At 47.7% G+C, this 12,972-nt stretch overlaps 2 protein-coding genes across 2 annotated transcripts; both read right to left on the bottom strand.

Annotated features, from left to right (window-relative positions):
- Positions 1-1,305: 1,305 nt before the first annotated feature.
- Positions 1,306-2,445, bottom strand: LOC311581785 (developmental pluripotency-associated protein 5A-like; the record flags this gene model as incomplete). The annotated part of the gene is made up of 3 exons (XM_084754328.1): positions 2,259-2,445; positions 2,003-2,182; positions 1,306-1,394 (listed from the first exon to the last, which is right to left on the bottom strand). Exons 1-3 carry the CDS (start codon positions 2,368-2,370, stop codon positions 1,306-1,308), a joined length of 381 nt encoding a protein of 126 aa, XP_084610454.1. The 5' UTR covers positions 2,371-2,445.
- A 3,878-nt stretch (positions 2,446-6,323) lies between these two features.
- Positions 6,324-7,611, bottom strand: LOC311580559 (developmental pluripotency-associated protein 5A-like). Its single transcript, XM_084752206.1, has 3 exons — positions 7,425-7,611; positions 7,169-7,348; positions 6,324-6,568 (listed from the first exon to the last, which is right to left on the bottom strand). Exons 1-3 carry the CDS (start codon positions 7,534-7,536, stop codon positions 6,495-6,497), a joined length of 366 nt encoding a protein of 121 aa, XP_084608332.1. The 5' UTR covers positions 7,537-7,611; the 3' UTR covers positions 6,324-6,494.
- Positions 7,612-12,972: the final 5,361 nt, after the last annotated feature.

Below are 12,972 nucleotides of genomic sequence, written 5' to 3'. Positions count from 1 at the left end.
AAATAATAATTGAGTCACTAATGAGATCAAAAAGGAAAGAAAAGGCTCCAAGAATTTAGTGAATATGAAAGTGCAACATATCAAAATCTTTGGGACATAATCAAGACATTCCAAAAGAAAAGTTTACAGGAATTTTTAATGCTTATTTTAAGGACAGGGTTTCCTTGTGTAGCCTTTTCTGTCCTAGATCTAGCTTAGTAGACCAGGCTGGCCTCGAACTCACTGAGATCTGCCTGCCTTTGCCTCCCAAGTGCAGGGATTAAAGACATGTGCCACCACACCTAGCTCCCAAACTCATTTTATGATGCAGTATTACCCTGACACCAAAGCCCAGAGACAAACACAGCCACAGCAACAAAAATAAAGAACACTACTGATATCTCGAAACACAGGGAAGAATTTAACTTGGTGTCATGGCTCTGAAATCCCAGCCCTTGAGAGGCTGAGGCCAGAGAAGTGGCAGATTCAGCACCAGCCTGGGCTACACAGTGAGTTCAAGACTAACGTGGGCTCCCTAGTGAGATCCTGTGGAAGAGATGGAGCCTAGGAGTCTCGCTCTCTCCCTTTCCATCCCCTCGAGTCCACAAGCCTTGGCTTCTGCCCCACCCCTCCCACATGTTTCTTTTTAAGAACCCCCCCCCCATTACAGCCTCATTCCTGGGTACAAGGCCCTGAATCCCACACCAGTTTTGCATGAAATAAAGTCAGTGTTTTAAGAGCTCAAGCTAAGCCAGGTGTGGAGGCACATGGCTTTAATCACAGCACTCTGGAGGCAAGAGGCAGGTGACAGGAGGATCTCTGAGTTCAAGGCCAGCTTGGTCGACACAGTGAGTGCCAGGACAGCCAGGGATACACAGAGAAACCCTGTCTCAAACTCCCTCTCCTCACCCCCAACAAGAGCTCAGCTAGAAGCCTTGGATGTTGGACATTTTCTTCCCTGTTCCTTTGTACAGTTGAACATTAATTTGGTATTTTAAGAAAGGTCACTATATACCCAATACAACAACACTAATCATACTTTAACTGTTTTACATTTATTTATGTGTTTGTGTCATGGCAGCACTTGTGCAGGTCAGAGGTCAACTTTGGGATTCACTTTTCTCCTACTAGATGGGGGTATTGAAGTCACATCAGGCTTGGCGGCGAGCACTTTAGTCACTAAACCATCTCCCTGGCCCTAGCCATGCTACTTATTAAAGCTAAAAAGAAATCAGAAACTCTGAAATCAGGTCATTTTATTGGCTAGACCTTGGCTGGCCCAGAGCTTACATTTCTGCCACAGAAATCACAAAGTAGCTATAGGATTTAGGCAATCCACCATCTCTGGAGAAATTCGCACTCCCAACACTGGTCCAGCTCCAGGGTCTTCACGGCTTCCTCCAGCTTGTGCAAATCTGCATGAGAAACACAAACTGGGGGATAAGTGCTGGGGAACAATTGGAGCCCTCAGGATTCACCACCTCTTTCAGCATTTTTTTTTTTTTTTTTTTTTTGGTTTTTCGAGACAGGGTCTCTCTGTGTTAGCCTTGGCTATCCTGGACTCACTTTGTAGACCAGGCTGGCCTCGAACTCACAGCGATCTGCCTGCCTCTGCCTCCCGAGTGCTGGGATTAAAGGCGTGCGCCACCACGCCCGGCTTCTTTCAGCATCTTTTGTGGACCTCTAATTCCATTCTAAGCACACTGGGCCAGTTCCAACGTTCTCCTAGAAGCCTGGAGGTGGGGGTTGGGCGGGACAGAGTTACCTAGGAAAACCCTGCCTAGAGGGACCAGTCCAACTCCTTCCCACCTTAAACTCACCTCTGCCCCCCCCCCCAACCCCGCCCCAACTCCCAAAACATTCTCAGAGACAGACCCACGGGGAGAGGGATCCTGGTGATGCCCAAGTTAAGGCACCTTAGGGGACGCAGGCGGTGGGGCGGTGAGGAGGAGGTAAGGGCGGCAGAGGGAGGAGGCTGCTCCACCAAGCCTTGGTTCAGAGCACCTGCAGGAGCCACTCTCACCTCTCTCTTGACGCAGGTGGTACCTCTCAGCCATGGACTGCAGTATCCATTTAGCCCGAACCTTGTTGTCGTAAGCGCCATAAACTAAAATGTCGGTGAGTTCAGAAGATTCCAGAGTCTTCAGCTCGAACATGGCCCGGCTCACCTGCTCCATGTGAGGGATTCGAGATCCGTGTGGGCCTGTCGGGGAAAGGAAATGAGAGCTCCAGACCGAAGAGCATGGGCCTGGGTAGCCAGGTCAAGACTTGCCACTCACCGAACAAAGATCTTAGCATCACCGTGTGGACTTGTAATACTTCTGGATCTTTCAGGTCTTCAGGAACTTTCACCCATGGCGGGATTTCTTTCCGGGTCGGGAGGGTTCCCATCTCAGTTCCTGGCCAAGCAAACAGTTTCCAGGGAAGACTAGGTCAGGATGAACTTTGTGTCTGAAAGCCCCAGAGCTCAGTGGTTTAGTACCAGTGGGGGCGGGGTCTGGCCAGGCCACGCCCACTAGAGCCCACCCCCTTCAGGGCCCAATCTCAGACTCACTGCTTGCACCCTCAGGCTGTGCCCCAAGGAGACCAGGCCAACACCCTTCCCTGCCCAGCCCAGCCCAGCCCAGCCCAGCTGTCCCAGATTAACTGGTTGTCACCTATACTGCCTTGTTCTTTTGAATCCAGGGGTCTTGGGGACAGAAGCCAGCGCTGATGGCCTTTCTCTAAAATAACTGAGTGGGCCTGAACCCGGATAAGCTGGGGTCCATGCTGGGAGGTTTGGAAACGTCTAAAACACTATGGTTTTCCTCATCCGGAAGGAATGGATCCTGGGTGTCAATTTGTGTGGCGCCTTAGCAACTCCAAAGAATTCAAAAATTAGATTTCATTTAATAAAAATGAAGAAAAATATCAAAGATTCATTCTTTTCGCTAAAAGCTCCAAGTGCCTTAAAGTGTGCCCACCATCGTCCTTGAAGGACCTGGTTTGGAAGTTTTGAACTGACCCTGGATTTCAAAGCTCATGTGTTCCCTGCTTGGCCACGACCCCCAATATGGCGTAGGCTTCAGGCTAGCCTTTGAATAAACATGGTTATTCATTATTAAAATCAGTGTTTCCAACAACTTTGAAGCCACGGAGTGGGCTCCCTGGTGAGGAGGTGATTTCACTGTTTTGAGCTTTAAGATGAACAACCTGCCTTTTCCCAGGCCCAGCACAGCCTGCTATCATGTCAAGTCCTTTCAGCTGAAGATTACTAACAGCTTAAAGCAACGATTTGGTTTGGGCTTTTTGTTCGTTTGCTTGGTTAGGCTTTGGTTTTTGTTTTTTGTTAGTTTGAGACAGTGTTCTCTGTGCGTCCCTGGCTATCCTGGAACTCTCTGTAGAGCAGGCCAGCTTGGAGAACTCAGAGATCCCCCTGCCTCAGCCTCCTGAGAACTGGGGCCAAGCTTGGTTTGGGCTTTATTGCAGCCAGGAGCCCTAACAATTTAGAAAATGACCAGCAATAGCTACATCTGTTGGATGAAGGTTAGTGAAGCCTGGATATTGGAAAGGTTTGGTGGAGGTCTTAGGACATTGCTTTACATTGCTTTACAATAGAGCAAGGGGACAAAGGGAAAGCTGGTTCCAATTGTCATGTAAACAGAGAGTCAGAGGGCCACTGTGTTCATAGATTGAAGGGACAGCTAAGTCCTGGGCAAGTGTTCTCCACTCAAAGACTATGTCAATGCAAGGAAGAAACAAATATGAATAGCATCCAGAGTTGTCTAGAAATGTCTACATAGTGGCTAGAATAAGGATTTGGGAGGTTGAGGTAGGAAAAACCTGAATTTATTTTAATTAATTACTTTATTTATTTATTTTTGGTTTTTCAAGACAGGGGCTCTCTGTGTAGCTTTGTAAACCAGTCTGGCCTGGAGCTCATAGCCACCTGCTTGCCTCTGTCTCCTCAGTGCTGGGATTAAAGGAGTGTGCCACCAGGACTGGCTTATTTATTTATATATTTTTAAAGATTTATTTATCATATATACACAGTGTTTTGCCTGCATGTACACCAGAAGAAGGCACCAGATCTCATAGATAGTTATGAGCCACCATGTAGTTGCTGGGAATTGAACTCAGGACCTTTGGAAGAGCAGCCAGTGCTCTGAACCTCTGAGCCATCTCTCCAGCCCCACCCCCCACCCCGCTTTTTTTTTTTTTTAGTTGTTTTTTTTTTTTTGAGACAGGGTTTCTCTGTGTAGCCTTGGCTGTCCTGGACTCGCTCTGTAGACCAGGCTGGCCTCGAACTCACAGCGATCCGCCTGCCTCTGCCTCCCGAGTGCTGGGATTAAAGGCGTGCGCCACCACGCCCGGCTGAAATTCGCACTCTTAAATGTGAATGCCTTATAGTCACTCCCCGGTGGTGGGGATGGGAAGTGGGGGGATGGGAGAATGGGCAGGGGTGGGGGAAAGACCTAGATATTTAGTTAGTGAACAAGTTATTGTTTCAAATTTCCTCCATATGCCAGATGTGGTGGTGCATACCTTTAATTTCAGCACTCAGGAAGCAGAGGCAGGCGGATCCCTGTGAGTTCGAGGCCAACCTGGTCTACAAAGTGAGTCCAGGACAGCCAGGACTACACAGAGAAACCCTGTCTCGGGGGAAAACAAACAAACAAACAAACAAAAAAAACAAAAAACAAAAACAAAACAAAGAGATGGAAGAAGCTAAGAGCTTAGGACACTAGGTGATTTGCTAGCTGGTCACTGTCAACCAAACACAAGAGTGGTCCTCATATCTGTAATCCCAAATAGTCAGGAGGTTGAGGCAGGAAGATTGGTGTTTAAGGAGAGCCTGGGTTACAGTAGACCTGTGTCAAAAGAAAAAGACTTTAAAAATATATACCAATGTGTACATGTGTGATGTCTATATATCTATCTCCATGCTGATGTGTACATACGTATGAGATACACACATACATACACACACACACACATTCCCACACACAAAGGTTACATGTGAGTAGGGCATGGTGGTTCATGCCTGTAATCCCAGCACTGGGGAGGGGAGGCAGGGTCAGGCAGATCTCTGTGAACTGGAGGTCAGGAGGCTATACAGAGAAACCCTGTCTTGAAGGGGGGGGGGCATTATAAGTGTGTGATTTATCTCAAAGGTTATATGTAGATATGTAGATATGACTATATAATACACATATGGCTGCCAGGTGGTGGTGGCACACACCTTTAATCCCAGCACTCCGGAGGCAGAGACAGGTAGATTGCTGTGAGTTCAAGGCCAGCCTGGGCTACAAAGCGAGTCTAGGACAGCTAGAGCTGTTATACAGAGAAACCCTGTCTCAAAAAACAAAAAACAAAACAAGGAGGTGATGCTCCCAGTTCCTAGTACTCAGGAGGCAAAGGCAGGACCTCTGTGAGTTCACGGATAGCCTGAGCTTCTATATAAGGAGCTCCAGGCCAGCCTGGGGACAGAGCGAGAGCCTATCTAAAACCAGAACACCGCTGGGCATGGTGGTGCACGCCTTTAATCCCAGCACAACTTTAATCAGGTTCGTGTATCCATGTGAGTTCAAGGCCAGCCTGGTCTACAAAGAGTCCAGGACAGCCAAGGCTACAGAGAAACCCTGTCTCGAAGAAACAAAACAAAACAAAGCAAAAGATAAAGCAGCCAGGGCGTGGTGGCACACGCCTTTAATCCCAGCACTCAGGAGGCAGAGGCAGGCGGATCGCTGTGAGTCCGAGGCCAGCCTGGTCTACAAAGTGAGTCCAGGACAGCCAAGGCTACACGGAGAGACCCTGTCTCGGGGGAAAAAAAGACAGAAAAGAGTAAGATTCTGCTTAAGAATCACACCTTCAGCCAGGCATTGGTGGCACACACCTTTTATCTCAGCACTCCTGAGGCAGAGGCAGGCGATCACTGAGTCAGAGGCAAGCATGGCTCTAAATTGAGTGCAGGACAGCCAAGACTACACAGAGAAACCTTGTCAGAAAAACAAAACAAACAAAAAAGGAATCACTCCTTCATGCAGGCCGTAGTGGTACACACCTTTAAGCCCAGCACCAGGAGGCAGAGGCAGGTAGATTTGTGACAAAGAAACCCTGTCTTGGGAGGTAGGGAGAATCACACCTTCATGGTGCTTCCGATATAAAATCGTGACCTTCAATCCATTAGATACATGAAACTATTTAAATCCCAGGCATAGTAGCACATGCCTTTAATTCTACCACTTGGAAGGAAGAGGCAGATGGTTCTCTGTGAGTTAGATGTCATCCTTGGATAGATAGGACGACAGTGAAAACCGTGTCTCAAAAACCAAAGCCAAAACAAAACACAAAACAACAACAAAAACTATTTAAATTTTATTATTTAGATAACAACCCTGGAACGAGAGATATTCACATCAGAACTCATTGCAAGCAGGGATCCCACCTCCCCCACCCCCTTGATATCTCATTAGCTAAAAAGGATATAATAAAGTTAAAAAGCACGACAGAACCACTCCACCACCGGCCACAGCCTAATCTGTGAGGAGGCACTCCCAACACTGGTCCAGCTCCAGGGTCTTCACGGCTTCCTCCAGCTTGTGCAAATCTGCATGAGAAACACAAACTGGGGGATAAGTGCTGGGGAACAATTGGAGCCCTCAGGATTCACCACCTCTTTCAGCATTTTTTTTTTTTTTTGGTTTTTCGAGACAGGGTCTCTCTGTGTTAGCCTTGGCTATCCTGGACTCACTTTGTAGACCAGGCTGGCCTCGAACTCACAGCGATCTGCCTGCCTCTGCCTCCCGAGTGCTGGGATTAAAGGCGTGCGCCACCACGCCCGGCTTCTTTCAGCATCTTTTGTGGACCTCTAATTCCATTCTAAGCACACTGGGCCAGTTCCAACGTTCTCCTAGAAGCCTGGAGGTGGGGGTTGGGCGGGACAGAGTTACCTAGGAAAACCCTGCCTAGAGGGACCAGTCCAACTCCTTCCCACCTTAAACTCACCTCTGCCCCCCCCCCAACCCCGCCCCAACTCCCAAAACATTCTCAGAGACAGACCCACGGGGAGAGGGATCCTGGTGATGCCCAAGTTAAGGCACCTTAGGGGACGCAGGCGGTGGGGCGGTGAGGAGGAGGTAAGGGCGGCAGAGGGAGGAGGCTGCTCCACCAAGCCTTGGTTCAGAGCACCTGCAGGAGCCACTCTCACCTCTCTCTTGACGCAGGTGGTACCTCTCAGCCATGGACTGCAGTATCCATTTAGCCCGAACCTTGTTGTCGTAAGCGCCATAAACTAAAATGTCGGTGAGTTCAGAAGATTCCAGAGTCTTCAGCTCGAACATGGCCCGGCTCACCTGCTCCATGTGAGGGATTCGAGATCCGTGTGGGCCTGTCGGGGAAAGGAAATGAGAGCTCCAGACCGAAGAGCATGGGCCTGGGTAGCCAGGTCAAGACTTGCCACTCACCGAACAAAGATCTTAGCATCACCGTGTGGACTTGTAATACTTCTGGATCTTTCAGGTCTTCAGGAACTTTCACCCATGGCGGGATTTCTTTCCGGGTCGGGAGGGTTCCCATCTCAGTTCCTGGCCAAGCAAACAGTTTCCAGGGAAGACTAGGTCAGGATGAACTTTGTGTCTGAAAGCCCCAGAGCTCAGTGGTTTAGTACCAGTGGGGGCGGGGTCTGGCCAGGCCACGCCCACTAGAGCCCACCCCCTTCAGGGCCCAATCTCAGACTCACTGCTTGCACCCTCAGGCTGTGCCCCAAGGAGACCAGGCCAACACCCTTCCCTGCCCAGCCCAGCCCAGCCCAGCCCAGCTGTCCCAGATTAACTGGTTGTCACCTATACTGCCTTGTTCTTTTGAATCCAGGGGTCTTGGGGACAGAAGCCAGCGCTGATGGCCTTTCTCTAAAATAACTGAGTGGGCCTGAACCCGGATAAGCTGGGGTCCATGCTGGGAGGTTTGGAAACGTCTAAAACACTATGGTTTTCCTCATCCGGAAGGAATGGATCCTGGGTGTCAATTTGTGTGGCGCCTTAGCAACTCCAAAGAATTCAAAAATTAGATTTCATTTAATAAAAATGAAGAAAAATATCAAAGATTCATTCTTTTCGCTAAAAGCTCCAAGTGCCTTAAAGTGTGCCCACCATCGTCCTTGAAGGACCTGGTTTGGAAGTTTTGAACTGACCCTGGATTTCAAAGCTCATGTGTTCCCTGCTTGGCCACGACCCCCAATATGGCGTAGGCTTCAGGCTAGCCTTTGAATAAACATGGTTATTCATTATTAAAATCAGTGTTTCCAACAACTTTGAAGCCACGGAGTGGGCTCCCTGGTGAGGAGGTGATTTCACTGTTTTGAGCTTTAAGATGAACAACCTGCCTTTTCCCAGGCCCAGCACAGCCTGCTATCATGTCAAGTCCTTTCAGCTGAAGATTACTAACAGCTTAAAGCAACGATTTGGTTTGGGCTTTTTGTTCGTTTGCTTGGTTAGGCTTTGGTTTTTGTTTTTTGTTAGTTTGAGACAGTGTTCTCTGTGAGTCCCTGGCTATCCTGGAACTCTCTGTAGAGCAGGCCAGCTTGGAGAACTCAGAGATCCCCCTGCCTCAGCCTCCTGAGAACTGGGGCCAAGCTTGGTTTGGGCTTTATTGCAGCCAGGAGCCCTAACAATTTAGAAAATGACCAGCAATAGCTACATCTGTTGGATGAAGGTTAGTGAAGCCTGGATATTGGAAAGGTTTGGTGGAGGTCTTAGGACATTGCTTTACATTGCTTTACAATAGAGCAAGGGGACAAAGGGAAAGCTGGTTCCAATTGTCATGTAAACAGAGAGTCAGAGGGCCACTGTGTTCATAGATTGAAGGGACAGCTAAGTCCTGGGCAAGTGTTCTCCACTCAAAGACTATGTCAATGCAATGAAGAAACAAATATGAATAGCATCCAGAGTTGTCTAGAAATGTCTACATAGTGGCTAGAATAAGGATTTGGGAGGTTGAGGTAGGAAAAACCTGAATTTATTTTAATTAATTACTTTATTTATTTATTTTTGGTTTTTCAAGACAGGGGCTCTCTGTGTAGCTTTGTAAACCAGTCTGGCCTGGAGCTCATAGCCACCTGCTTGCCTCTGTCTCCTAAGTGCTGGGATTAAAGGAGTGTGCCACCAGGACTGGCTTATTTATTTATATATTTTAAAAGATTTATTTATCATATATACACAGTGTTTTGCCTGCATGTACACCAGAAGAAGGCACCAGATCTCATAGATAGTTATGAGCCACCATGTAGTTGCTGGGAATTGAACTCAGGACCTTTGGAAGAGCAGCCAGTGCTCTGAACCTCTGAGCCATCTCTCCAGCCCCACCCCCCACCCCGCTTTTTTTTTTTTTAGTTGTTTTTTTTTTTTTTTGAGACAGGGTTTCTCTGTGTAACAGTCCTGGCTGTCCTCAACTCCCTTTTGTAGACCAGGCTGGCCTTGAATTCACAGGGATCTGCCTTCATCTGTCTTTTGAGTGCTGGGATTAAAAATGAGCACCATCAAGCCTGGCTGAGGAGCCTGAATTTAAAGCTGAAGCTGGACTGAGCTGTTGCTGGGAGACCTATCTCCACAACAAAGAAGAGGGGACTTGAGCCATGGCTCAGTGGTTAAGGACACTGGGTTGCCACGTGGTGGTGCGGATCTTCCATCCCAGCACTTGGGAGGCAGAGGCTGGTGAATCTCTGTGAGTTCGAGGCCAGGCTGGACTACAGAGTAAGTTCCAGGACAGCCAGGGCTACACAGAGAAACCCCGTCTCGGAGAAAGAAGAGAGGAACACTGTGTGAGTGTGTGCACTTGAGTTTAGGGCATTGTGGAGGTCAGAGGTCAGATTCCCTGGAGACAGAGTTATAGGGTTACGTAGGCCCTAAGGATCAAAATTTGGATCTCTTGCTTACATCTCCAGCTTCAAATCAAAACCAAGTGTCTACACTCTCAACTCTTCTGTTTTTTTTTTTTTGTTTTTGGGGTTGGTTTTATTTTTTAGTTTATTTTATTTTATTTTTGTTTTTGTGGTGTGTGTGTGTGTGTGTAGGAGGTTATGAATGAGAAAAAGAAATAAAAGCTGGCTGCGGTGGTGCACGCCTGTAAACGCAGCACTCGGGAGGCAGAGGCAGGCATCTCTGTGAGTTTGAGGTTAGCCTGGTCTACAAAGCGAGGCCAGGACAGCCAGGGCTACACAGAGAAACCCTGCAGAAGAGGAGGAGGAAGAGAACAGGACTGCTCCCTAGGTCTGGTGGAGGAGACTGTTTATTGTAGGTATGTGGGAGAGCACAGGCCAGAGACAGGAACACCTGGGAGAGTCCAGAGGGGACAGGTACCCCGAGCCATGCGAGAAGATTTGGGGGGGGGAGGTGGAGGAGCACCTGTTAACCAACAGGAGCAGCAGCCTGAGCCAAGACGGTAAACAAAAATGGCCAGGTAACCAAAATTGTTGGAGTATATGGGGAAGCGTGGCTGGAGGAAGGGCACCCCTGAGCTAGAGAAGTTTAGGGTAGGGTAGGGGTACGCCACACAGGAGAGACTGAAGACTGCAAGGAGAACAGGTCCTATTTTATACGTTAAATAGGCACCTCAGCCATTTGTCCTGGGTTTGAAACTGACCGGTTACTGGTGTGTGCATATCCCCAGTATGGAGGTGGTCAGGGGACAACCCTGAAGTTGGTTCTCCGTCTATAGTGTTGGTTCCGGGACCTGAACCCAGGTGGTCAGACTGGGGACAAGTGCTTATACCCACTGAACTATCTCGACCTCCCTTGATATTTTTGTTGTTATTGTTTTTCGTTTTTTGTTTTGTTTTGTTTTGTTTTGTTTGGGTTTTTCGAGACAGGGTCTCTCTGTGTTAGCCATGGCTGTCCTGGACTCGCTTTGTAGACCAGGCTGGGCTTGAACTCTCAGTGATCCGCCTGCCTTTGCCTCCAGAGTGCTGGGATTAAAGGTGTGTGCCACCATGCCTGGTTTATTTCTTTCCTCTTTAATTCATGTAAAACGGACTTCAAAACTAGCGTGTTCCGGACCCTGGACCCACCTGCGGCGCTTGTAACTCTTTCACTGTCACTTCCCCTCTTTGTTCTTCAGAAGCAGTGGGATTATCTCAACATCTGGCCAATCTCCTAGTGGTGTGGTTTTGTTTTTTTATATAATGTATTCTGCCTCCATACGAACCTGCAGTCCAGAAGAGGGTGTCAGATCTCATAGATGGTTGTGAGCCACCATGTGGTTGCTGGGAATTGAACTCAGGACCTTTGGAATAACAGCCTGTGCTCTTACCCTCTGAGCCATCTCTCCAGCCCTCTCCTAGTGTTTTGTTTGTTTGTTTGTTTTGTTTTTTGAGACAGGGTTTCTCTGTTTAGCCTTGGCTATCATGGATTCACTCTGTAGACCAGGCTGGCCTTTAAATCACAGCAATCTGCCTGCCTCTGCCTCCTGAGTGCTGGGATTAAAAGTTTGTGTCACCATGCCCGGCATCCTAGTGTTTTTTGTTTGTTTTTAATTTATTTATTATGTATACAGTATTCTGCTTGCATGTACACGTACAAGCCAGAAGAGGGCACCAGATCTCATTATAGATGGTTGTGAGCCACCATGTAGTTGCTGGGAATTGAACTCAGGACCTCTGGAAGAGCAGACAATACTCTTAACCTCTGAGCCATCTCTCCAGCCCCATCCTAGTGTTTTTAAAGGCCAGTCTTTGTAATTTTCAAAGGAAAATGAGTCTAAAAGTAAGAAAACTGATTCTAGGCCGGGCATGGTGGCTCACAACTTTAATCCCAGCACTCAGGAAGCAGAGCCAGGCAGATCTCTGTGAATTCGAGGCCAGCCTGGTCTACAAAGTGAGTCCAGGACAGCCAAGGCTACCCAGAGAAGCCCTGTCTCGAAAACCCAAAAAAAAGGGGGGAGGGTGTGTGCTGGAGAGATGGCTCAGAGGTTAAGAGTACTGTCTGCTCTTCCAGAGGTCCTGAGTTCAATTCCCAGCACCCACATAGCAGGTCACAACTGTCTGTAACTCCAGTTCCAGAGAATCTGACATGCTCTCACAGACATACACGTAAGCAAAACACCAATGCAAATAGAATAAATAATTTTTTAAAAAAGCCTGCCTTAGAAGCAGCCCCACATTGCAGTTTAACTCCAGAGTCTGGGCTGTGTCCCTAATCATGATCAGTCTTGGGGTGTGTGTTCAATAAGCCATCAATAGCTGACTGAGTGTTCTGTGTGGCTATTCTTGGGCTTTAACAGATACATTCTTCTCAGCAGCCCATGGAAATTTCTCCAAAATTAGCCACATGTTAAGACACTTCTCAACAAATACTGGAAGTTGAAATAACGTATCTGGTCCTATCTGACCAGGACTAAATAAAGCTAGATACCAATAGCATTGGAAACTGAAGAAAGTGCAAACTGAATTCATGGAGACTGAGCAACACAGAATCAAATAATAATTGAGTCACTAATGAGATCAAAAAGGAAAGAAAAGGCTCCAAGAATTTAGTGAATATGAAAGTGCAACATATCAAAATCTTTGGGACATAATCAAGACATTCCAAAAGAAAAGTTTACAGGAATTTTTAATGCTTATTTTAAAGACAGGGTTTCCTTGTGTAGCCTTTTCTGTCCTAGATCTAGCTTAGTAGACAAGGCTGGCCTCCAACTCACTGAGATCTGCCTGCCTCTGCCTCCCAAGTGCAGGGATTAAAGACATGTGCCACCACACCTAGCTCCCAAACTCATTTTATGATGCAGTATTACCCTGACACCAAAGCCCAGAGACAAACACAAGCACAGCAACAAAAATAAAGAACACTACTGATACCTCCTAACACAGGGAAGAATTTAACTTGGTGTCATGGCTCTGAAATCCCAGCCCTTGAGAGGCTGAGGCCAGAGAAGTGGCAGATTCAGCACCAGCCTGTGCTACACAGTGAGTTTAAGACCAAAGTGGGCTCCCTAGTGAGATCCTGTGGAAGAGATGGAGCCTAG

Source organism: Acomys minous, assembly GCF_964271855.1.
Source record: "Acomys minous genome assembly, chromosome: 13".
Classification (NCBI taxonomy): Eukaryota; Metazoa; Chordata; class Mammalia; order Rodentia; family Muridae; genus Acomys; species Acomys minous.
This window is presented reverse-complemented; position numbering and strand designations above follow the sequence as displayed.